Source organism: Parasteatoda tepidariorum, chromosome X1 (assembly GCF_043381705.1).
Source record: "Parasteatoda tepidariorum isolate YZ-2023 chromosome X1, CAS_Ptep_4.0, whole genome shotgun sequence".
Taxonomy (NCBI): Eukaryota; Metazoa; Arthropoda; class Arachnida; order Araneae; family Theridiidae; genus Parasteatoda; species Parasteatoda tepidariorum.
Genome location: NC_092214.1, coordinates 17,906,987 through 17,934,616, shown reverse-complemented (window position 1 = coordinate 17,934,616; position 27,630 = coordinate 17,906,987). Strand labels below are relative to the sequence as shown.

General features: G+C 28.6%; 2 protein-coding genes across 2 annotated transcripts in view; one reads left to right on the top strand and one right to left on the bottom strand.

The window, feature by feature from the left end:
* LOC107455465 (synapsin) overlaps positions 1 to 27,630 on the top strand; it is a 283,672-nt gene that overhangs the window by 175,079 nt on the left and 80,963 nt on the right. The window lies entirely within an intron of this gene.
* The window catches only part of LOC107455474 (Tissue inhibitor of metalloproteases), a gene marked incomplete in the record, with an annotated part of 59,116 nt that overhangs the window by 25,772 nt on the left and 5,714 nt on the right, over positions 1 to 27,630 (bottom strand). Inside the window, 1 exon segment of the mRNA XM_043040305.2 lies at positions 5,134 to 5,266. Within this exon segment, the coding sequence (XP_042896239.2) occupies positions 5,134 to 5,254 (121 nt within the window).

Genomic DNA, 27,630 nt, shown 5'->3' with positions numbered 1-27,630 from the left:
TTATTTTTTTAAGATACATTCCTAAAAAAATTATGAATGTTCAAATCACAATTCTTTAATAATATTTTGCATATCAATATTAGTAATCATGAAATCAACTGGAAATTTACTATGAAAAATTACTGCCTGAAAATTTCATTTTGAAAATGTCGAAAAATTTGAATCCCTTTGAAAAATGTCAAAAAATTATTAAAATTTTAAATTAATGTTTCAGTTTTTAAGAAAAAACATTCTTACAACAGTACTTACTAAAATATTTGATGAATTAAAATTAACGCATAAACACACATACTATTTTTCTTGCAAACATAAAATAAAGTCTTTCGAGTAAGACGTGAAAATGAAAATGACGTAAATCGGACGCTGCATATTGTGCTACCATTGATTACTGTAAAAAAATTTTTTTTGTCTGAAATGTCTGTCTCTGTCAAATTCTTGTCCATGAGCTGAGGATGTTTTTTATAAGTTATTCTGAAAAGGAACCTTCGGTAAGAATAAGCTAATTAAGAATATGTAAGAATAATGCAATTAATCTCATTTTATGTTAAAAGTTTAACTATTATTTTTTTCCGAGGTCATTAAATAATGATAGTTTGCAGTGAATGAAAGCTAACAGTTAATAGCCTAAACTTTAGAACTCGTAATCTTAATTTGTTAGAAAATGCCATTTAGCATGATTAATTACTAAGATCTTTAATTTTAAATTATTATGTAATTAAAAGATCTTTAAAACTGAATAGAAAATGATTTATGCTGAGAATATTTCTTTCGAGATTTAGTACTTTTATTTTTAGGCATCATTTTTCCAGTGTCACTGTCTTACAATGAGTAAAAAATCTTGAGAAGAAAGAAGAATTCCATAACAGTGTCGTTTCCTTAATAAATCATTCCGAAATATGCATCAGAGTCATAAGCACAAAAGCTCATAAAATATTTTGACAATAAAAACTGATTGGTGCTTACGATCTTATCGTTTTCTGTCATATCGTTGTATCAAATCCTCAGATGAATTAAGCGAAGCTATCAATAATCCATTTCAAACAGAAAAAGGTTCCCCGCCCAATGAATACCAGTATGACTTGATTTTTACATTGAAAAAAAAAGACTTGACTAGGAAGCTTTGAATAAAATTATTAAACCTAAAATAGAATTTTTCTGGTGATACGGAATGCTATTAGACACACAGAAGGCTTAAGATATAAATATTTAAAAAAAAATTCAGCTCAGTATAATATTTTTAAAAAGCAATGTAATTTTCACAAAGATTTTTTCATTTGAGTGATAGGTGGTAGTACCAATTATATTTGACGTTTAATACATCAAATCCTTATATTACTGTAGTTTTTTTCATATTTCAACGGCGAAAAATCTCAAATAAATAGATTATAGCACATTTTGAAATATTCCTTACATATATCATATTTTAGCTTAAGAAAATTCAATGGTAATTTCTTTATATAATTTTTTTAATGAAAGAATCATGGCGTAAAAGTAAAATAAAATTTAATACCGATGTTATCAATTTTTTTTACTTCCAACAGTTCTCTTGACTGTTCCATAAGAATATTTTTAAATTCTTTTTTTAGAAAATGATAGCGAAAGAGACGCAATATAAACAAAGATGCAATCGCATTAATTTTAGAAACATTGATGAAAAATGAAGTACTTAATTTTTTAATGTTGATAAAATTCTGTTAATAATGTAGTGAAGGTATGGTAATGAAGACTTATTAGATCTGAAATGAAAACAGTTAAAAAAAAAGTTAATCGTAAGTTAAGGGTTATTAATGTAAAAAAAAAATCCGATTTAAAAATGAATAGTCATAACTCTCCATACTCTTATCTATGTGGGTAAAATAAAAGCTAAGCGGGGTAATTTCAAAATCGTTTTTAAATGTCTTACTGAATAACAAGTACACATAAAGACGCTCCTTAGGGTAACAAGTCATAATGTTTATCATAGTCTTTATTTAGTATATATAAATAGTGTAATGTCAAAGTTAATTTAAAGATATATCTTATAAAATAAAAATGCACAGCTTTGGCTTACGTTTATATTAAAAAACAGCCCTATATGCAGCATCTACATGGGTATCTATTTGAGTAAAATAAAAAGCTTCTAGTTCGCAAATGGAAAATTTTCAAAATCACTTTTAAATGTTTTACAGAATAACAAATACACATTAAGACGCTTTTTTGGGTAACAAGTTATAGTGCTTTTAAATAGTGCAATGATAAAACTAATTTAAAGGCATATCTTATAAAATAAAAATGCACAGTCCTGCCTTACGTTTACATTAAAAAATAACCCTATATATAGCAATGTTAGAATTTGCTGAAATATAATAAAAAACACTTAAAAATCGGGAAAACAAAGTTGAGCAATTTAGTTAGAAAATAACGATTAAGATAGAAGCATAAGAGTTGTTGAATTTGACCTCTTAAACCCTGATTGGCTTTAAAGTGTACTTATATGGAGCGGATTATCTCTCAACGACTGATAAACTGTTCTTTTTTATCCTTAACTAAAATGTTCACGTTGTGGCCGACAAGTGCAGTAGGCGATCAACACAACCTGTAACGCTGCTTCTGGTTTTGGCCACAGTCACAGAATCGCTTGGGCGGTAGTCATTTGATTCTTTTTTTTCTTCTTTGAGATGCGCCGCTACATGCCCAAACTAAGTACTACTTTTAATTTGGTAGGCTCTACATTTGGTCAAATTACTTTGTGTATTCAAGATAATTAAATGTATATAAGAGATTGACCATAAAATACGTTGAAGTGGGATACGTTGAATATATTATTTTATTATATTGTGTTTTACCATTTTATTATATTATTTTCATTATATTATTTTTATTAAATAATTTTATTATTTATTATTATATTATTTTAGAACCATCGGTACACCAATACCAGAGGTAAAAAGAAAAAGAAATTTTGGTAATTCTATTGGTACGAAAATTTTGGTTAGAAAGGTAGTTTCCTGTCCATAGATAAAGTCTCTCGTTCATTTACACGTTTCTATTACATTTTTTTAAACTGGGTTTATAAATTTAAATGAAAATTTACAAAATGGAGAAGGTTGAATGTTCATAATTATGATGAAATATATTATTTTGTGGCAAAAACAAACAGAAGTACGAAATCAGAAAGCAAAAAACGAAAATCAACCAAAACCAAATCTCCCACAGTTAGCCTGACGGCAAAGGGACTCTAACCCATGATCCGTCTACCCCTGAGGATATTTTACGTGAGCACAGTGGTCGGTACAAGTCGGATGTGGAATTCATATAGACCAGCCATCGCTGGAATTCGAACCCTGTTCACGTCATTGGAAAGCGAACGCAATATCCCCTGCGCCATCACGGCACTTTGGCTTGAACTGGATAAAGTCAACTAAATCAAAAATATTCTGAAGCTAATGGCGGAAAAATACTAAAAAGTAACAGTGTAAAATACATTTACTTTTCACTCGTTAATTACGATTCTTAAATATTCACGAGTTCAAAAGTTTTAGAACCGGCGAAGGCGGGAATTAAATAACGCTTTTTATGCATCCTAACTTTTCACGTACTAATTAGCTTACCATCATTTAAGAACAATCAAAAGTAATTGTAAATACCATTAACGGCGAAAGTGTTACAAACACCAACCTAAAAATAAAAAAAAAATTTTGCGCGATTTAAAAAGATATATGTCGAAGGAGAATAACAATCACTCTTATTGTTTTCTTAATTGTTTTACGCTACAATATTACATTCTCAAGAATGAACTCTCAAACTATGGATGGTGACTTATTAAACTAATTGGCTTATTGCCAGGTGATAAATGAAATAAATCAAAATGATTTTAGTAATGTCTGTGTGACCTCTCTCTCTCTCTCTTACGGTTCGAGTTTCATCTACTTTCTCACGTGGTATTTCCATATGACTCCATTGGGAATTACTCCAACAAAGAGGCTAAGAATGTTCGAAAAGTTAATTGATAAAGATGTTAATTGAGATTGAAAGTACTATTTAAATGAGTAGCTTGAGACAGAAAACTTAATTTCCCAATGCATAAAAGGAAAATTTAATTTTCTTTATGCATTAGTTTCCTTCTAAACTAATGCATATAACGCTCAACTAAAGTCAAAATTGATATTTTTAATGTTCATTGAATGTTAATAGTATTAGTAAAAAAAATCAATTGTGACCCAAAAATTTCAGATAAAACTTATTTGAACACATATTTATTTATCTTATCAGATTATCAAATTTTTATTTGTTAGAATATTTTTTCTGTTTCTTTAAACTCTCCTATACTTCGTAAATGTAATTTTCTTAATCATAATTTCATACAAATCCTTTCCGTTTTAATATACTATTTAACGTAATTTAATAAAAGTTCACTTTATTGTCTAATTTATTTTAATTTTAAATGCGTTTTCGAATTTATTTATGCATAAATTTATGTTTTCATTAGAAGAATAAAAATCTAAATGTATCTAAGCATCTCAATCTATATGTATTTAAAATCTAAGAGTAAATAAATAAGTGCGAAGAAAAATTGAAAAATACACTTTTATCAGAAAACTTGAGGATCACTTTTTTATAACTATCGTTAAACAGAAGACCCGATTTTGGATTTACGACTACTAATGTTCAACTCCGTAGCCTTTTAACTTTGAACCCAACCCAGAAGACAAGGGAACTCCTGGTTCAAATTATTTCGAGAAATTTGCCTCCGTGGAGGACCTTTAGATGGAACTAACCCGCATTTGCGCTACATGAAGAAAAAAACCATGAAAACCTCCCACGGTTAGCGTGACAGCAAGGGGACTCTAACCCTACTCCGTCTACCACTGAGGATATTTTACGTCTGCACTGTGGTCGGTACAAGCCGGATACGGAATTCGTGTCGACCAGCCTTAGCTGGGATTCGAACCCGGTTGGAAGGTGAACGCTCTATCCCCTGAGCATCATATTTGACTATTTAATATGTCTGGCCAAACGGAATTTAAAAGTTAAATTACTTACTTGATTTGCACATTTTTGCCCATAAATGCTTAACGGCGCATCATTAAAAAATAAAGACAAATCGCATAAATATTACTACAAGCATAAAGCAATAATGTAAAAATAACTTACCGAAATCAGCAAAACAATAGTGTTCTTGTGGATGAGAATAAATGCAGGAACAAGAGTTCACAATCGTTACCACAGAAAGGACAGTTACTAACCCCAGAAAAAACCACAACCTTGAAGACATCTTAAAAGGATTCTGGAACAAAATTAATATAAAATAAATCCCTCTCAGAGTTAAACTGGCATGAACATACACATCTTTAATAATGGTTTGAAAAGAATTGATTAGAACGATTTAATGCACGTTGCTAAATAGTCCTTCGATTACACCATTTCCATATATGTAGAATTCTTTAAAATAAGAAGTTTAATCGAATGTATGACATTCCGTTCGCTTCGTCACGACGATAATATTATATATTGCATTACGGCAACGGGTGACACCTGCAAACGTCACGAATAAATTGAAATACCGTGAATTCCGCAACTAGCGAATTATTTATTCATTGTATTAGTATTACTAGAGAATAATGAAACATGTTTGTTTTCTTTGAGACGCATGTAAATAATGTGGTGGGTCATATCGTAACAAATCGATTAGTTCACTTTTTTCCATATGAGTTTGAAAGAAAAAATAGCATTCATTTATTAAATTTTTTTTAAAAAATCATGAAGTATTAAGGGTATTTTTAAAATAGTGTTCACCAAGGAAAAAGCTACAGTTTTATTAACTCAGAGATAGATTTAATAAAATACATAATATTTTGCCGTAAATCAGTAATCGCCATACCATCGAATACAATTCAGAGCTACTAGTAGCTCTCATGAACAATTTTAGTAGATCGAGTTTACGTTTCCATTGGATAACCACCTTGATTTTTCTACTAAGCTGATAAATAAGATTTTTAAAAAAATTTAAAAAAAAAAAAACGTTGGTAATTCCTTCCTTTTGTAGCTCAGAGTAGGATTTAAAAACGTTGTGGTAGCTCAGAAGGCGATGAAGGTAAAGAATAGTTTGAACTTCAATACGGACATAAAGCTTAGCTAGGGTATAAATTATTTAACTTTTTTTTAAACAATCTGCTCATTTCGCGATTTTTTTTTTCTCATAGTAAAAATTATTAAGATCAATGAAAAATTTCCAATTTTTTCATATTTTTCTGACTCTATACAATACAGATTTGGAGTAATGTTAAAGAATTGGATCACTTTCAGCAAAACTTTCTTCATATCGACATTTTGCGCTTTAATTGGCATTGAAGAGACTAGCTAAAGATTGACAAACTGACATGAACAACAGTTGTAAACTCACAACAGTTTAAGGAATAGCACATAATTAGCTTAAAAGCTATTTCAAGTGACGACAAAACATCTTTAAATGTAATTAACAAAAGATGAAATGAAGTGCATTTAAACACTAAGATTTGAATTTAATGTACTTAATGTTATCAACAGCAAAATATGCTTTGATCTAATTATGCAAATTAATAATTATTATAAAATTATGTAATAGCGTAATCAGTGTGATGCGTATTTTCATTGGATTAAAAAGTAACATTATTTATACTTACAAAATATTTTTTTTTATATAATTGCACTGAATCATCCAAAAATATCAAACGTTTCAATATGTTTTCAAAGTGAAAAAGCGATTTTTGAGGGTAACGTTATTCTAATGCACAACAGTCAGCTTTGTATTGGGAAAAAAATAATTTTTATTAATTAATGACTCAACATTGATGTAATCAAAAATGAACCAAGTTTCATTTCCCTTTTTTCTCTTTACTTATTAAACTTATAATTTTAAAATTTTCTTTTATTTACTTATTAAATTTTGAAGATATTATTTTCTAATAAAGTAAAAAAAAGTGATAAGTTTCATGTATTTTTGACACAAACCGAAACGATAAGCTGAAATAAATTCATGCGATGCACGTTTCATAACTTAATATTATCTCGTAGAAAATTTTTATTTTTATGAATTTATAAAGAAGAAAAAAATTTTTATGAATTTATAAAGAAGGGTATATTGAAAAGATTGACACTATATTGAAAAAGAAGTTATATCCATGCTCATATATTTTCTGGGATTACCTGTTATTCAGAATATTCTGAAATTCATTTGCGAAGTTTAGGGAACATATCTGAAACTGCATTGCAATGAAAATATACTATAGTTAATTCGATTCATGCTTATTATTTAAGCATATAACTTAATACAAACAATTTTCGATAATTCAAAATCTGAATGACAAAGCTTCTTTGAAAATTAAGGAAAATAAAAATGGTGTGAATAGAATTATCACGGATGCTCCCTCGTAATTATCGTGAGATAGATTGAAGTGTAGCTGTCACAGGATATGGTTAGAGCGACAAAGGAAAACCTATTTTTTTCAATTAGGATTGCTTCAATTAAATTGTCTTTTTTACCTGTTGTTCATCGAATAAAATTATTGCATCCATATTTAATAGTAGACAGCCATAAATGCGTTTTTTTTTTTCATTCACCAGTTCAAAACTGCCTTTGATTAGAGCTGCTAACCTTTAGAAAAATTCCGCTATCATATTTTCATAAGAAATGTATTGTAAGTAACTTTGAACTAGTGATGTAACGGATAGCGATTTGGCTAAGCCGAATACCGAATATTCGCCCCAAAAAATCGGTTGAATACTGAATATTCGGCAGAAAAGTAGCATTTATTTATTCATTTATTTTTTAAAAAAATTATTAATAAAAGATATTCCTCATACTTAAACCTTGTGCAGAATTATTGTGGACTTTTTTTGCGAAAAACTTCCCTATCACTAATATCTTTCGGCAAGATACTTTTAATATTAATTACTAATTTAAAGAAAAAGAAGCATGTTTTTGAAATAGAAAAAGAAATCTACATCGCATAGAATAAAATCGTATATAATTTTTTTTAATTGTAAATGTAATATGTTTTTTATTCCAGTATTATTCATGTATATTAGTCACATACTAATATTACTCATAAGTTTTTATTCTAGTACGTATTACTATTATTATTCTAGTATTTTCGCATTTTGTAGTTGGAAAAATGTACTAATTATTTCCTTTTGCAAATTTTGTAAATCATCATTTAAACAAAATTAATTAAAACTCGTTAAAAACGTGACAGTAACTATAGAAAAAAAGATTGACGATGAAATCACACGAATCGGACTCTTAAAAAGGTTACAAAAATGCGTGTTTCGTAGCAAGATTCGGTTGTTATAATAAATAATATCGTATTAAAAATATTGGATTTTTAAAACAATGTGGAAATCAAAAGCAATAATAACCAAAAAAAATTGATAAGGAAAAAAAACGAGCGTCGAAAAGTAAATACTCAAATGCGCAATTCGAATTTCCCACATTGTCCGAAATATATCGGGATATTTAAAAACTACATGAAAACCAATATCAATAATTGCCAAAAATACAATCAAAATATCACATGGACTAATGATACTATTGACGCAAATTGAGCACGGCAAAAAGTGATTATGTAAATGCGAGATTTGAATTTCACATGTCGATATTGACGAATACCGAAATTTTAAAACCCTTGTAAAAATCAGTAGCACTAGCAAAAAGTTGAAATCGTCACTTTCAAAGTAAATAATCAAATACGAGATTTGAATTTCGCTAGTTATAAAATTGCATAAAGCAAATATCGCGATTTTTTTTCTTCTCAAGTTGAAAATTCTTAGCAAAAATGATTGAACCACCTCATAGAATAACTATGATATCAGAGCAAGCCGAGCGTTTTAAGGACCGATTCTATGAATGAGCGATTCGAACTTCATGTGTGCAATATCATATTAAAAATATTGAATCTATTTCATTTCCACCAAATTAAAAAAAAAAAAAAACGTATAAAAGTGAAAGGTACAGCAATGATTAATTAATTCATTTGCTACAAATCTGAATTTGTAACAAAATCCTCAGTAAAAAATACGATATTAGATTACTCTTTGTTTAATCTGTTCAAATTTTAAAAAAATACTTTGCCAAAAATATTTTTTTTTAAATTACGCAGTCGAATATTTGGCCGAATATTTAGTCAAATATTCTGTCGACCAACCGAATATTCGGCTAAGGGGCTGAATACCGAATAGTGGACGAATATTCGTTACATTCTTACTTTCAACATCTTATGAAGTATTGCAATACAAAAGTATGCCACTCTCATCTAGATATACCTTATTTTGGTTTAAAAGTAAAATCGAAAATTAAAAAACTATTGCAAAAACCCATCACTTAGAGCGTGATTTTCTCAAAAACTATTAATTTTTTTTTAACTTAAAGTTTTGGGTAGACTAAGGAACATCATGACATTATGGGGTACAAGTATTAACAGCAATAATACAATTAGCTTTGCCTTATTTTATTCATACTGTATTTAATTTAAAAGACGATTACAAAAATATTCCATTTAAAAAATCGTTGTTTTATGAAGTCTCGTTCTTTTTCTTCTTACTCTAAAGTATAATTTTTAAATTAAATAAGATATTCTGTTACTTTTTAGGTGATATTATTCTATATTAATTACTCTGAAAGTTTTGCATTTCTAATATGAAATATTGCGGCAAAGTTTCAATATTTTAACATTAAATTGTAAATGTAATTAACGCTTTTTTTTTTAATTTTACTAAATAATAACACTTTAGACACCAGTGTTTTTCATTTTTCAAACACTTTATTACGGAATTTCAACAAATAGACCTATTGTTCCCATAAAACGTGACTTAATTACAAGCTTCGTTATTAAATGTGCCAAAAGTATTATTTGATAGCACATAATAGGCTCTTAGATTTGTTAGAAAATTACAAGCTTTGCCATAAATACAAGTTCGTGCAAACGCAACTTATTCTAAACATTTAATTCATGTTTTCAAAAAGAAAGTAAAGCTAGTTCAGAGAGTTGTTTTTAATTTCTCTTACACAAATTATATAATACTTGAATACATAACTTCGCTACAACCTACGTTTAAGTGATGTTTGTTACTCCATTCAAATGTATTTAAAGTAAAGAGCATATTGATTCAAGTATATGATTACAGTTAGTTGCAACCCAATCAATTACAAGAGATACGTAAAAAACAATGAAATAGATCGAGTCTAGTCTATTATTATGCAAGTTCTACGAAACAATTATCATTGAAACGTAAAAAGACTTTTTTATACTTGTTCTGTTTATTTACTCTTGGAGTTCGTTGACAGTTAATAACAAAGGCACCACATAATAGTTCTCATATTTAGATAAGAGTAACAAAATGATATTGTTTTGATAACTTAACCCTGTTATCAAAATAGTATGTAAGATGTTATTTAAAAAATAAACTATCGTTTTACATACCTTGCAATTTTTTATGTGATATTTATAATCAATACGTGAAGTAATTTTTTTTAATGTGTCTTGAAAATTTGAATTTTTGTGGAAACACTTATTGTTGAACCCAATACACATTATATAAAGAAGTTTTTCCAAAAAAAAATATATATATAAACTGATTGCCTATAATTTCTTGAGCTTTATTAGATGGATTAAATTTTTGTAAGCAAACGCTACATCAGAAAAAATTCTTCGATTTTGAATTTCGATATTTTTTTCTGTTGTCTATTAGTTCAAAAACCAAAATTTCAAAAAGCATGTCTATAATGAATGATTGTTGTTAAGGTCATATCTAAGTACATTAAAATAAAATTCGTTTTATCTCGCTTTGTAGTTTATTTAAAAAAAAAGCATGTAACTAGTCTTTATACTTAAAATTGTTTAAAACTTAAATAAGAATAAGTTTATTGTAAAATGCCCACATTAACAATTTATTTTGTTTGTTTTCACTTTATTTACTCTATTTGCTTAATATGATTTCATAACTGCATTTTAAAATCTATAAATTATCTATAAATATTTAAATGGTGCAAATAACAATAAAGCCATGAAATTAATTATGTTCAAATTGTGCAAATAACTTAACAGACAGTAATAAACAAACTACCAAGAGCAATACAAACAAAATTTATTATAAAGCACCCATTCAATTTGTATTTTCAATTATCAATTCAAGTCTATTTTGAAAAATTCCTTCAAACTTTGATTTCAAAATTCTCAAACATTGGAGCAATCTGCGTTATAAAATGTAGCTTTACAAATGTTTTGTACGCAACGTTTCAAGCTTATTTATGAAATATGTCTGCTTTAATTTAACGAAAGTAAGTTATTTACTCAATAATGTAATTGTCCGTGAACACAAATATTATTTAATAACATTTTATGAATGCATGAGATTAATGAGCTCTGTCGCTTCAAGTTCGCTTTATTTTCATTACAACGGATATTGCATTGTTTGAGGAAAAAATCCGTCTCTGTTTTGGTAGTTCATTTAATATATATTGCAGCATGCCGGAGAAAGACATCCTAAAATTGATACTTCATGGAAAATAAATCACGAAAAATGAATTACCCATGAGCTGCTATATTTATCTGTTTTATGAGAAGTCTTTCCAGTGAAATGCTAGTGGGAATGATATGTAAATAAACAAGTGAGATGTAAGGATATTGTTTATGAGTACTCGGAAAAGAATGTTTTAGGAAATGGAAAAAATCTTTTTTCAAAATAATTCAGCATAAAATTAGAACAAAAATAGAAAATATGGAGGTTCTATTTTAAGTATTGAATCTAGGAGACACGAGAAGCTATTCTCTATAAGAAGCGGAGAGTGGGAATACTTTGACTTGAGTAATTATTGTATGGAGAAAAAAAATCTAAATTTATTAATAAGAAATAATTTGCTCCGCATTGTAAAGTGTACGTGAAAAAAAATTAATTCGCTCTGAGTAAATTTATAAAATGTTTATTAAATGATAAACATTTTAACGTCTTTAGAACATCAGTTTTTGTGACTTCATATTGCTTTTGAAACATTAGTATTTTTTTTATTTATTTATAACCTTTAAACAAAGAGTTTTACAATTTTGTAAAGTGTAATAAAAAATATTTCATAAGAAAGATTATAGACTTAGTACACTGCAATTTTATTTAAATCGAAATATGAGCAAGTTTTTTAAATGTGGAAATTTATTCTTCGGCGAATGTTGCAACTTTTACTCGTTGTAAGTGATTTTACGCATTTAAGAAATAAAAAAAAGCACGTCGTGAATTTACGTACTCAATTGTTTCAAGGAAGAAGGATTAAATTCTGATTTTAGTTTTTGGTTTTATTGAAAAGTTTACACTCTTAAACAAAACTAGATCTTCAATTCAAATTAAAAGAATTATTACGTAATACATTCAAAAAGTTTATCAACTTTAATATAAACTGGTCGCGTTCGGCATTGTTAACAAAACCTAAGTGTTCGTCCAAGAAATAATCTAGTGTTGGCATTATAAAGGAGTATGTTACAGACATGGAATACTTGTGACTCCCTTGCTGTTCAGAATTTAAAAAAGATCTTATTTAGAACATTCGAGGAAAAAAGGAGAAAATAAAAGATATATAATTCTTCTAATTTTTTATCGTATTAACAATGAGTACTATTGTATTTTAATACTTAGCACAAAATAATGATACACTTTCCAGAGTTAAATTGAAAACTTTCGAAAGAAAAGGAAGAATATAAGGGGAAAATATCAAATTTATTTCCTAAATTGACAGTCAAGATATATAATTTAAAAAAAATATGGTTTCAAAATAAACATTCTTAAGTTAGAAACTAAAAATGCATTTGTCTTTATTTAATAATTCTACATAACAATTTTCAAAAAATGCGTCAATGGTATTTTTTTGTACCATCCACCGTTTCAGGTAGGACGCGCCAAAGGAAAGATTCAAAATCATGACTAACATATGTTTATGAGACAATATAGTCAACATATATGAGACCAGAAGCTTTTAGAAAACTACTTTAATTGTTTTTTAATATAAAGGAAGAAGAAAGCAGAAACTTAAAAAAGCGGATAAAACAGAAAAATTATGTGCAAATGACACGTAAAATGGTAAAGACTGTCTGACAGAAATATCACGCAAGGCTAAGGGCATTCTATTACTTCTTGGAATTTCAATTACCTTCGAATTCGATAAACTAAATAAAATACCCCTTTTGATCTTTGTTATCTAAATAATCTAGAGGTGACTTAAAAGCCTCTTTATTGTCCAAAAAGCAACGATTCTTTCCATTAAATTTCGATGCCAAAAGGTCACTATAAATTCTCGATTTCAAGGTTCTACGACTTCTCTTAGCTATTTAGTCCCACTAGTCTTTATGCATTAAATGAATGGTCTACGAATCGGTCTTCATTTATATTCAATAATGATAGCAAAAATTTATAGTCATGTCGTTAAGAAGTTTCCTTGTTATTTAGGAATGTCTAGTACGATTTCCATCGAAGCGATTTAAATTGTTTCTGACCTTTTGACATAAGCGCCTATTAAAACACACGTATAATTCTACCTTCTATATCAAAATAAACCATTTTCAACAAGTACAAACTTTAGTTATACTCAAACGGGATGTAGAATTTAGAAACAGACTTCATGCAATATGCAACAAATTATAAAATTATTTTTTTTTTTGTTTGGAAAAGTATTTTACTGATCTAAATATTTTGCTTTTTTTAAGTTCTTTATTAAAAACTTACTCAGAACTCTTGATTTCTATGCCATTTTGTTTAAAATTATACAGATAAGCTCAAATAAATAAAAAACTTAACTGAGTTCAAAAAATTTATGAATGCTTTCGATGACGTGACATCTGTAGCAGTAAACTAAATTTATTGGTGAAAATAAAGTATCTTTTTTGTATTAAAGAACAACTAAATCGAATAAGTTAAAAAAAACCAAATATGGCATCCAAGCACGATAAACATGCAATGTTGATTATAGCTTTCGAATTCAAATTACTTAATTAATATTGCATATTTATAAAGCTCAACTGTGTAAATATTAATTTTTATTTAGAATTGTCGTTCATCAGCAACCTTTACGTAAGTCATGGTTAGAATTTATGCGTCATAGCTATTACAGTGTTTTAATTACGCCTAATTACCTCTTTAGGACAATCGTTGAATTCCAAATAATATCTACCATGCGTATTACTTAAATAAATATGTCTTCATATCTCTTAGGTATCAAAAGTTGTCTTTTCTACATTCCCAACCTTGCTAATAGATCTTTAGATTGATGCGAGAATCGTAATTACAATCTATCTGATGATTTAATCAGTTAAAGGGTGGGGTAAGGATATTTCTTTAGGTAAAGACCACCTGAGCCGAGCATTTGTATTAAGTTTCTACCTTGAAATATATGTCAGGAACAAAGAATTTTCTACCTTAAAACCCTTAAGTGCCTCCATGACAGTGGGGACGATGTTTTCCCCTTCTTTTCTATCACGTGATATGAATCTGTACAAGGAAAACTAGAATAATTATTTTGGTGGCAGCGATCCATTCGAAAATCATTCACTTTTGAGAATGTCATGAGCATTTTCTCATGGTTAGCTGATACATTAATTATTTGAAACAGCTGTTCCTAGACATATGTGACAAGTATTTAACACTCAATATCCATATATTTGTATTTCTTTGATAAGATAAATGCTGCTTATCAACACTCAGGATAATTTAATAGATTAATTATCTTTACTTCTTAATATATATTATTAGCAGACCTCTTTATAATTTATTTAAGTTATGAAAGAATGCTGACATAAAGCAGTTTGATAAGGCTGATTTAATCCCTTTGAAATTTGTTACTATATTTGTTACTATAATTGTATTTTTTTAAAAAGCTCCTACTTACCTTTTTTTCTTTAATTTCAATTTTAAATAAAATAATTTAATATTTTATTTGATGCACAAAATAAGTTAATGTACAAAACCAAATTTTTGAATTCTTCACAAATATTATTTATTTTTGTACTTTAAAATTGTTGCAAATACAGTTCTTTTTATACATTTCTATTTGTTCATATTTAGTCATAAACATCATTCATAAATTTAACTATTAATTTTAATAAAAAAAGAGACGCATCTTCAAACAACACATTGAAATAAAATAAATCATTCCCGCTAAATCTGATCCTGCATGAATTATTATCTCATAATTAGTAAATGCTAAGTTCAATGAGTATCCTGCGTAGATTCTATTTTTTGAAGCCCCCTTAAAATATTTTTTAAGGTGCTGAGATGCTAGCACTACCACTACGTGTAAAGCAAATTTTAACTTACATTTTTGACCCTTAAATTTTAAAACTCTTTAACCCTTAAATTAAAAAAAAACCTTTGACCCTCAAATTTATTTTTCTCGCGCAAAAAAAGTAACTGAAAATACTTTATCTAAAGAAACTTAACAATACTACTTTTAGTCTTTTTATCTGTTATTAAATATATAGTCAATATTATTAACCCTTTTATAACATAAAATGCAAGAAAAGATTACACAAAAATATCTACTCAGTTTATTTATATAAGTCATCAACTTATAAAACACACAGCCTCATTCTAGTAACCATTATGTCACAATTGATAACTCCTAAATATTACAAAACATATTTTATTGATTGATTGGAAGTACACCTTTAATTCTTAATTAACGATAAATATCCACAAAATCACCAAAACTTAGATAAAACATCATTAAGGTTCAAAGAACTTAAGATTTAGTAAAATTCGACAAACAAATGACGACATTATAACCCATTAACATACACAACACTATCAGTTTTCGCTTTGATCCAAAGTTCCATTTGGAAAGTAGCCAATAGCTGTATTTTCTTATGCTACTTGACAGAAATTTTATTCTTCCTGAAAGTTTTCTTCGGCATTATTTCCGTCCAGAGAATAGAAGAACATCCACTTGTTCAGAGTCGTCATGTGTTGATGTTTCTAGAACATGTGGATGAATTGTTGTTCCAGCTTAAGACTGGTAATGGAAGAGTTTGTCATTTTCTATTAAAATCAGTTATCTCACAGCACAAATTTGGTAAACATTAAAAGTTAACAAAAGATATTGGTATTTGTTTCTTTTTTGAGTAGTGCGATACGAAGATTTTACTGACATCTATTTTTTGTTTAGTAAAAAAACAAAGTTCAATCTTTAAAATCTGATTGGTGCAAGTTTTACAAATTTAATTGTTACAGTAATAATACAAATTTAAAAGTTATATAAAATTAAATACGTTTGATTTAATTTTTCAGCAAAAATAACAAAAATTATGAGTTGAAAAAGAACTTCTTAAAAAAAGATAATCAATGAGATCATTAAAACTATTGCTGATAATTCGTAGCCAAAATAATTTTCTGAGAATTCCAACACCCTGAAATAGCAAGAAATCTTGCTCAACGAATTATTATTTGAGTTCTATTAACAAACAACTAGAACTACGAAACTGCATGAATCACGTATAACATTTCTATCAACAATATTCTATAATACTATTAATATTTCTTCTAACAATATCAAATTCCTTAAGAAGACGCTATAATAAATGTCCTCTTAAACGCGGTATGGCGTGCTTTTATAACTAAATAAAAATAATATCGTATTCTATACAATAACTTTATTTACTCATAGTTAAATTTGAGATATCAATGCAATACGATATATCGCGCCGCGATGGTTTAGGGGATAGAGCGTTTGCCTTCCAATAAGGTGAATCGGGTTCGAATCCCAGCGAAAGTTGGTGGATACGAGTCCGCAACAGTCTTGATCCGACCACAGTGCTAACGTGAAATATCCTCAGTGGTAGACGGATCATGGGTTCAAGTCCCTTTGCCACGAGGCTAAGCATGGGAGGATTTATTGGTCTTCCTCTTCAAGTAACGCAAATGAGGGTTAGTTCGATCAAAAAGTCCTCCACGAAGGCAAATTTCTCTCAATACTTGATCCAGGAATTCCCTTGTCTTCTGGAATGGGTTTAAAATTACAAGGCTAGAGATTTGAACATTAGTAGTCGTAAACTCAAAAATTGGTCGGCTGTTCAACGACGGTTGCAAAATAAAATAAAATACGATATGAAAATAAATAGACACAAAAATGAATATCAACAAATAAACGAAAATTAATGTAACTTTAATTAATAGGTACACTTTTGACCTGTGAAATTATGATTTAATAATTAATTATTCGTTAAAAGTTTCAGAACAGGTTTAGGGAGAATGCATATTACAAGTAGGCGAATCTGACGTAATTAAATAACTCGTATCTTGATAACGATTTAATAAAAATTAATTATTTCGTTAATATTATCGGTCAGTTATTAATGCATCGGCTTAGAGGAGGAGATCTTAAACTCCCGAAATGCTAAACAACTTGACAGATAAGTTGAAGAGAGATTTTTGAATAGATCGCTTGAAAAACATTAGAACGCAAGAACACGATATTCGTCTCGTATTAGATTTCTTAGGAGCGAAAGCTATACCTTAAAAACGAGAAAATTAAAAAGGCAGATTTTTATTTTATTATTATTAATGATTTGATTATTATTAATTTTGACAGATTTTTATTTAATTATTTTAATAGAATCTATTTTAAACATTTTTTATAGAAAGTGAATGATTTTAGAAACAAAATGCATAACAATATAATATTTAAATTTTTAATTGCTTTATTATATTAACATTCCGTGAAGGATATTATCAAGTAACCATCTTGAACCATGGTGGCTCAGGGGTTAGAGCATTCGCCTTCCCATGAGGTGAACCAGGTTTGAATCCCAACGGTGGCTGAGCTATACGAATTCCGCATCTGGCTTGCACCGACCGCGGTGCAGACGTGAAATATCCTAAGTGGAAGACTGGTCATGGGTTACAGTCCTCTTGCCGTCAGCCTAACCGTGGGAGGTTTTCCTCTCCATGTGAGGCAAATGCGGTTTAGTTCCATCAAAAAAGTCCGGCACGATGGTAAGTTTTTCCCAATACTTGATCCAGGAGTTTCCCTTGTCTTCTACATTGGGTTCAAAATTACAAGTCTATGAAGTTGAACATCAGTAGTCGTAAACCCAAAAAAAATTGGCAGTTTGTTCACCGACGGATTTAAAATAAAAAGTAACCATCCTATTTAAATTCTATACTCTTTGTAAACACCTGGACACTATTTCATAATATATATATATATATATATATNACCTGATATATATATATATATATATCATGGCCCTTTTGGTTGGAAAAAATATTGTTTAAAGGTATTTATAGAACACTTTTACAACAATTTATATTAATTTTACTTACTAGAGTTTTAGAGTTCACTCTTAAAATTTTTACGGTGCATAAAATTTAAATTTCATGGTTGTCAGAACTTTAATTTTAGATGTGTGTTATGCTATCACCTCTTGAGAGTTGCCCTTACAAAGATTTTTCGAATTCAATAAATTCTGAATTTTGATAACGAAAGCTTTTTATCTACAATAAAACGGATAAGAAAGTGAAATCACTGAATTGAATATGCTGTAGGTCAGTGTCACAAAGAACTGATAAAACTGTCTCAGCCGTTTTATAGGGTGACATTTTAGGTGAGTGATTAACTGAAAAAGTTCAGTGCGGGAGGTCTTTTCAAAGCGGGAGGTAAAGGATTAAAAAATATAACTTTTTCAAAAATCATGGTACTTCGTATTAAATTTTTAAAAAATAAAAATTAATAACAATGCATTATACAGTCACTTTTTACTAGAATGTTTTTTAAACTTTTAAGGCAGTTTGTTAAAAGCGTAAAAAATATCAGAAAACCCAATGAAATCTTTTACTGTCGATCGTTGTTTAACTGCCTAATGATGTTAATTCATTTTTAATGAATTGAAGGTTTTAATCTAGACATAAAAATATATTTTCTCAAATTTTTTTGTATGTTTAAGAAAGAAGGGTAATATAAAGGCAAGTCATAAATTTTGTAAAATTAGATATTGATATCTGTTTCTAATAGTTTTCCAAAATTTCTATTAGTGCACAGCATTTAACTCAAAAACAGATATTTTAGTAATGATACTTGTTTTCGCTAACTACTACTCGTTTTTGTGCTAGTAAGAATTGAACAAAAAAGAAGATGTAGTGATTTGCCTGGGAGTGGCTATGAATTATGTGTTTTTAGTTGGTCCCTTTTCTTTCTTTTCTTTTTTCGCGCAGCACAACCCGGTTGTCACCAAAATGTGACGATTTTATTTCTTTGATATCGATACGGAAGTCATCGTCAAAAGCATTATTGATGTAAATCGTGGTGTTTTCTCATAAATCGGCTCTTAAAAAACACTTTTCCAATAGCGTGGCTTATTACTTCAACTCCTTCAAAATTAAGAAAGCACGTTTGTAAAATGATATAAAAGTTTAAAAGTTTTTAAAGAACTCAAAAATATTTCATATTCATTCATATATAAGGTATTCATATTCATTGGAAATTCATGACACTTCGTTTAGGAATTTGTATAAACTTTAGCTGATAAGTACACCTCGTACAAATTACGAATAAATCTTATTTATGAAATATGGAAAAATCAACTTTCAGTTGCTGTTTATATCTTAGAACATAAATCACGTGTTGGAAATAGCCTTATGACTATTAAACTGTTATCATATATTTACTTTTAAAACACTTATAGTTTATTAAACTATTTGATATATTTTTTAATTGAATAATTATATTAAAGATTTATATAAGAAATAAAATATTCTTTAAGGAAACTTTTAAATAGTGTTGTTTATTTTTCGTAGGTTGTTATAAATATGGGCATTTATAATTAAACTAAGTCCACTCAGAGATATCTATAGTTTGACTTCGAAATGCCACTAAATTTCGTGAATAAACATAAGGCGATATGGGAAAGAAGATACAGCGGGGATACCAATACTCACCAAAATGGGAAATTTGTAATCAATATTTAAATAAGAAAGTTAAATAAGAAAATAAATGCATACATATCAGTATAAAAAAAGAGATGCGTATGACATGAAAAAGATAAAATTCAACTTAAAAACGCCTTGGTACTAAAGGGAACACAAGAGTTAAGATTTTTCGTTGGTGTTAATTTTCCTTATCTGCTGAATTACACTATTAATTTGAGTATTCATATTTAAGCATCCAGTCTAACGTTTCAAATAGTATGGTTCGTAAATGAATTAAGCCGCACCAGTGGAACAAAAAAGATTCGCAAAATATTCTTTCACATTGCATCCATTATTTTTCAATTACGACTGTCACATGTCTGAGGTGTTTAATTATAAACACCGAATATAATGCATTTTATCTTGAAGTAGTTATTTATTTAACACTAAAAAGAGGAAGCGAATATTTTACTACTCATTAAAAACAGAAATATAACTGCCAATTTTCATGTACTCACTCAAAAACTTAAATGTTTTCGAAAAAGAAATCTTTAAAAGTTTGAAAAAATAGAATGTGGAAAACTGAGATGCTTGAATTTTATGAGATAATGCAAAAATACTGGAGGGATAAACTCTTAAAACAACTAAATATGCTCTTAAATATCTTGAAAGTAATCCAGAAGGCTTTACAATCCTTTTATCACCAGTCTCACTATTTGATTAGCTGTTATATTTCGATTAGAGGTTAACAATTCTAAGCAACCTTAGAAACATTATTTAAATCTTTCTTCAGGTGATAAAAATTTGATCAATGATTAGAATCATTATTTGCATGATTTTGAATTAAGTATTTAAATAATTTCCCTTATTTTTTCGACATTTGATGCTTTAATGTCAAGTTCAGTTATTAAATATTCAATGTGTTTTAATAATGACAGTATGTATCAAACGTACTCTTTATAACTTTGCCTTTTTTAAATTAAAGTTTATTTCCAAAGTTTCTTTGCCGAAGTTATGCTTTGTTCAACATTAATTCATTTATATTTAGAATATAGTCATGTAAAATTTATTGCACGAGTACTTTTTTCTTGAAATCGTACATATTTTTAGATTTAATAAATATTAGCAATTTTTGCTTGTGTTTCAAACTGCTACTACTTTTTCAAATTAAAAAAAATTCAGGTAAAATTTTAGTAATTTTCTAGTTAATTGCACGGCTATCATTTATGTACTAGAGGTGAGATTGAAAAATATGACATAAATGAAGCCCCATAAATAATAAATAAATCGAAAAAAAAAACATTCCAGAAACACACAATTTCTCCTAGATTTTTCTTAAATACTAATGACTAATTGGAGCACACAAAATATATTTTCTTTTCAGGTAATAATGATCAGCATTATAATTTAAAAGACATCATAACAATGAAGTGCCATATTCAAAATATCTATTAAATATTAGGGCGGAGTTATTTATAAGAAAAATATCGAAATCAGTTTAAATAATTAAAATCAGCAAATGACCTTAATCATATTTTTGACACTTTAAATTACATTCTAAAAACTTTCCATGCTTTTAAAGGGAAACAAAAAGTTTTTCGGCCGATTTGAAGTTGATATTTCATTTAAAACGAAATTTTTTTAAAAAAAAAGAGTTAATAGGTTAAATAAAATCTCATCATAAAAATGAAAACTAGAAAACCAACAATAAACTTAAATAGAACTCTTAACAACAAATCTTTTCATCGTTGTTCATAAGATATTACAATTTATGAGAGCATAAAAAAAATCTTGCTTTTTTGAAAGACACTGCTGTTTAAAAGGCAATACTGCCAGCAAGTTAACTTTAAAAAATATAATGGAGTAATAAATAAATTCGAATAACAAATTGATAGGACTAACAAATAGATTTAAAACACATATGAAAATATAAATTAATCTTACCTTATTGAAAACCAGCGACAAAAAAAAATTAAATTGCCTCGAAGAAAATCCTTCAGTTTCAGAAGAAAGAATTAAAATATTCAGACCGCGATTGTCTTTCCCTGCCAGTCAAGTATGAATGAAATAGTGATTAAAAAAGAAATTTGCAGCCTTTTATAATTCAACAGATTACGTCAGTAAACGCATCGTAATCTTTTTCTTCTCTCATTCAATGAAGACTTATTTAGTTCTTTAATGGATGCGTTGTAAATACTTTCAAGCCGGAAGTAGAACTGATAGGTTCGTAAACTGATAGTATCGTTCGTGCTTCTTCAATGATTCACTCGCTGCTTCTTTAACGTTTTATCAAACAAACAAAAAATGAAAAATCCATTAAGAGCAACTGAATTCAAGGTTTCATAGCGACCATGCCAAAAAAAGAATGAAGTTTCAGTCATTAATTTTAACACAATTCATTACTAATTAAAAGTTTAACTTCTGATATTTGAGATAAGTTATTTAATAATGCCGGAAAAAATAAATTGTATCTTCAAGTACTGTTTTATTATTATAAAATATTCTTTTAATAATACTTAAATTTAAAAAAAAATTAATATTTTTCTATTTATTATTTACAAAATTAATTAAAAAATTTTCTTAGGAATGCGCAGCTTTTTTGATATAATAAAAAGAGATTATCGTAAAGCAATGAAAAGTCAGATATGTTCATAATTGCATACGACAAAGAAATAGAAAAGATACCATACATTTTTGTTACTAATGAAAAAAAACATAAAAGACTAAGCTTATTTTTAATGTTTAGCACAATACACGAGTGGGAAAGTTAAATAAACTCTTATTTTTTAAAAATTTATTTTCATAAGACTATAATAATATAGAAATATTTTGAAATTGCTTTAGAAGTTGTATTCTACAGTTTAAAAATATTTTCTAAAAATATTTAAAAATGAAACAAAATATTGTTTAGGAAAAAGATATTCACATGACATTGATAACCAAGAAATCTTAAGTCAACATTAAATTCAGTTGCTAAACGGTATCTCAATTCACAGAAAACTCGATTTATTTTTTAAAACTTAATGCATTCGGAAATAAATCTAATTAATAACAAAATATAGTGGGAGTAAATCATTATTGTGGGAAATACATATGGAAGTCACGACTTGATGGAATTCGGACGTTAAATACGCCCTCTCTAAAATATTAAATTTGTACGTAGGAGTTCTTGTATTCGCCTTCTACGCATCGTCAGATATTTCTGCTTATGCATTAAAATTAAAATAGATCATTTGTACCAATTGTTTTACGTTATTATTTTCTATAAATAAACATGCTTGTTTCATATATTGTACAATACTCAATAAAAAAACGCATGTGATATTAAAGGTGACAAAATTAAGTGGTTCTATGCTATGTTTGATGAAAACATAAAAGGGAGAAGAAAGTGGAAAATAACCAAAGAAAAAAGGAATTAAAAATTAAAGGTCACTAGGGCGTTTCAAGGTACATATATTAAAAGAAAATATTCTTTGTAAGTTTTTTTTTTCTTTTTTAAATCTTAAAACTCTTGAGATGGTTTGTAATTTTATATGCTCAAGTACACAAATAATTGAGAGTAACTAAAACATCTTATTTCACCTTAAAATTCGAAAAGCATTCATTTTACTAAAAAGAAAAAAAAAAGTGAGGAGTTGCCTGTTTTGATTATTCTAAACGCTTTAACGCTTCCGTTAGCACTGTAAGAAATATAACAGATAATTATCGTATATTTTTTATTAAACTACTTATTTCATATATTTTTACGGTCAAGTTTAAAAGTGATTTTAAGTAGGGACATTATTTTCAAAACTTCAAATGCGTGATATCAATAATGGCTCATATTTGTGAAAACAGTTTCTTTCCTCGGTTACAGCAAACAGTTACTGCAACGACTTATAAAATTTTCTATTATTGTCTATATGCATATATTTTTTTACCAAGTTTTTTTAAATACTCATTCAATTTCAAAAATTCAATTTTTAGACTTCAAAAAATACCACACTGAAAAACAATTTCGGGAAAATTACCTTAATATATAGTAATAACTCCTCGGGTGAAGCAAAAAAATTCTAGTTAATAAAATCAAAATATACGGTAGTGGTAGTTTTTCCTTTCGGTAAAGGTTTACCGGGAAGTCTGCTTTTCAAAATTACATTCCTATTAGTATACATTTGGTAGAAATACAAAACTGAAAAGTAAAATTAACAGAATAAATCGTTTTTATGCCATAATTTGAAGTATCATGATGAAACTACTAAATTTACGAAATATTATCACATATTATAAAACAGGATTTTATTGTTAATGTTACCAACATCATTATCAATCCATTTCGATAAAAAGTAATGGAGATTTTTCGTGTTCCTACAGAGTCGGAAACACTGTAAATTTTACTATTTTATTGTAGTTTTAACCTAATTTTTTTCAGTGCGGAGTCAAATAAAAGAGGTTTTTGAAAATCGATTCTAAATCAAAGTTGGTCATTTTAACTTTAGGCTAGATAGAAACAGCTGGCTACTCAAGTTGCAGAATTTCAATAACGAAAATTATAACATGACGTTTACTTTGAGTACTTATTTTTACAAAATAAGTTCTTGCTCGAAAAGTTAGAAAAGTTTACGCTCGATAGCTTGAAAAAAAATGTCTGTTAGAAAAGACTGCTCTTGATGACAGTAAAACAGGAAAGTTTAAAATTGTTAAAATGAACACTCAATTTTTGGATAACCCCTTAAGTGATTTTATACATCAAATTAATCTTTAAATACTTAAAAAAAGCTACATCATAACAACAAAATTAGGGTGTTACGTCAATTCGTCACACACAATTCATCGTTAGACAATTCATCGTGTAGAATTCATGGCATGGACAATTAGTCTTAGTCACAATTCGTCACAGCGACAATTCATCGTGGGAACCACAATTCGTTGCGAAGACAATTCATCACGGGTTGCGAAGACAACTCGTCGCAACGACATTGTCGTGAGCGCAACTCGTCGCAGGCACGACTAGTCGTAGCGATAATACGTTCAGGCACTACTTCTTGCTCTTTCGATGAAATACATCAATTATGAAGACAAAAATCTTGACTTAGCTACAAAAGCTAATTATTTAATTTAGGTCGTTCAAATATTTTGCAAAGTCCATTTAATCAACGACAACAACGTAATTGGTCCTTCAAGTCGAAGCTCTAACACCAGCTATAATTCAAAAATACTATTTTATTGATCGTTATAGTTTTCGCATGCATTGCTGTCGTCATAACTTCGTCGTAGCAGTCATAACTTCGGGATTGAATATTCTTTGTTTCGATTTCGGGTAAACGTAACTACATCGAGATCACTAATCTTTGATAAATCAATGATTAATGAACAATGTGTAGAGAATTTTAAGCAATTAAATTGTCGTCGTGGTAGCGCTAAAAGTAAAATTACTAGATTAGAAACTTTATTTCTACCATTGGAATTAAAGCTGATTGTTTTGAACAGCAATCGCGATTGGAAAGTTGTTGCGTCAAATCGTCACACACAATTCGTCGTGGGAAAATTCATCGTGTAGAATTCATCCAAGGACAATTCGTCATAGTCACAATTCGTCACAGAGACAATTCAGCGCAGCCACAAATCGTCGCGAAGACAATTCATCACGGGCAGAACTCGTCGCAACGACATTTTCTCGTGGGCAAATGCCTCGCAGTCACAAGTGGTAGTAGCGACAATTCGTCCGAGCACTATTTCTTGCGCTTTCGATGAAATTCATCAATTATGAACCAAAAATCTTGACTTGTATACAAAAGCTAACTAATTATTTAATTTGTGGCAATTCAAATATTTAATAACCACATGTTTGTGATTTGCAAAAAATTACTTACAAAAAAAAAAGGAAAAGAGGATTATAAGCAATATTTGCGTAACTAAATCTCTTTAATTTTTGAATTGCTAGTCCTTAGACTCCTTAGAGCCTAACTTAATAATTTCGTGAAAAAGATATACATTGATTGTAAAATATATTTTTTTAATTTGCACTTATCTTGTCTAAGCCTTGACGAATTGCCGTCGCGACGAGTTTTTCGAATTGTGACCACGGCGAATTTTTGCTTCGATGAGTTGTACCTGCGACTAATTAGGCTTGCGATTAATTGTACTCACACTAAATTGTCATCGCGATTAATTGTGCCCACTACAGTTCGTTACTGAGACGTATTGCGTCCAAGACGAGTTGTTTTTGATACGAAATGTGGCCACAGTGAAATGTCGCTGCGAGTAATTGTGCTCTACGAATTGACGCAGTACAAAAAAATTAGTCTTTCCGTAAACCGCATACACGGAAAGTCACAAAAAACCGAGATTTATGTGAAGATGTTCATCTAACACAATATATTACCAAGAGAGACTAAAACAAGTGAATGTCATAATGATAGGTTATACAAACATTGGCCACCCATTCCCATAAAGACTTATCGCCGTTCAACTGAAAAGGTATGTCATTACGAAGTCACGAATCCATTCGAAATACAACCCATTACTTCTTAAGAGATAAAAGAATATCTTATCTACAAAGACTTCAAAATTTCTATATTTAATAATGGCAACACATATGTTTCTCCTGAATGCCGCTGAACCTACAACATCACGAACTCCACCCTAAAGATAAGGAAAGAAAAAATATCTTCCACTGCTTGATGGAACGTCGAGCGTTTAATTATAAACAATCATTCGGTAATTTTGCATTAATTGACGTTAATTAATGAGAGTAAACTGAATTCCGATTTGATCCAACTTCATCTTGCACACATAACGGAGGTAGGTCTTAAGAGAGCGTTCAAAACGTGCTTAGAGTTTTAAATTAAACACACGCCCTAATAATTTAAAATATTTTTAAGGTTTTTAGTTCCAGACAAGGAAGTTGATTTGATTTTCTTTTTATATGAAAGTCATTGCTTCAGAAAAAGAGAAAAAAATGAATCATGTATGAGAATTCTGAATCAAAATCAATCTAATGTCATAATAAATTACAGATTAAGATGGGAGAAAATAATAAACTAGGTTCAAGGCGTTTCTTGTGAAGCTTTTTATAGTGTGAGAATCTCATCCAGATATTATTACTCAATCGAAACATATTTATTCAGAGATATTTTAGAATTGTGTAAAATCTGATCGTGTTAATATGGTATGTTAACAATCAACTTTTAAAGATGTAACATTTAAACTCCTTATAGTCTTCGTATCCATCTTTTTTAATAAACATAGCTGACTCTCCTCTTCATAGTTATGTTCTCTTAGTTTGACAGCGTTGCATTTGCCCTACACAATCTTCTTGCTCTTAGAAAAATATTGGAAAACCAGTAACTAAACAACTAGTATTTGTTAATATTAATGTTAACAATAGATTTAGGCTTTTTTTGAAAATATAAATGAGTAATTAAATGTTTCTGAATAAGACCAATCAAATCTTTCGAACCCCATTCATGAACTGCAATTATTCAAAATTTATATAAATATATGTAAAACAACCATTTTAGAGAAAAATATCGACTCCGGGCGACATTCATTAAACGTTAAAAGTTTTAATTACTGAAATGCATTGATGTGGTGCTAACATTTGCAGTTTCTTATGCATCAGGTATAAACTTTTAATACTTTTATCTATATTTGATTTCAAAATTGAAAACATAAACTATTAAAGATTACCAAATTTATACTTTAGACATTAGGTCTTTAGTTTAAAATAAAATGGTAGTATGGGAATAAAACGATGGT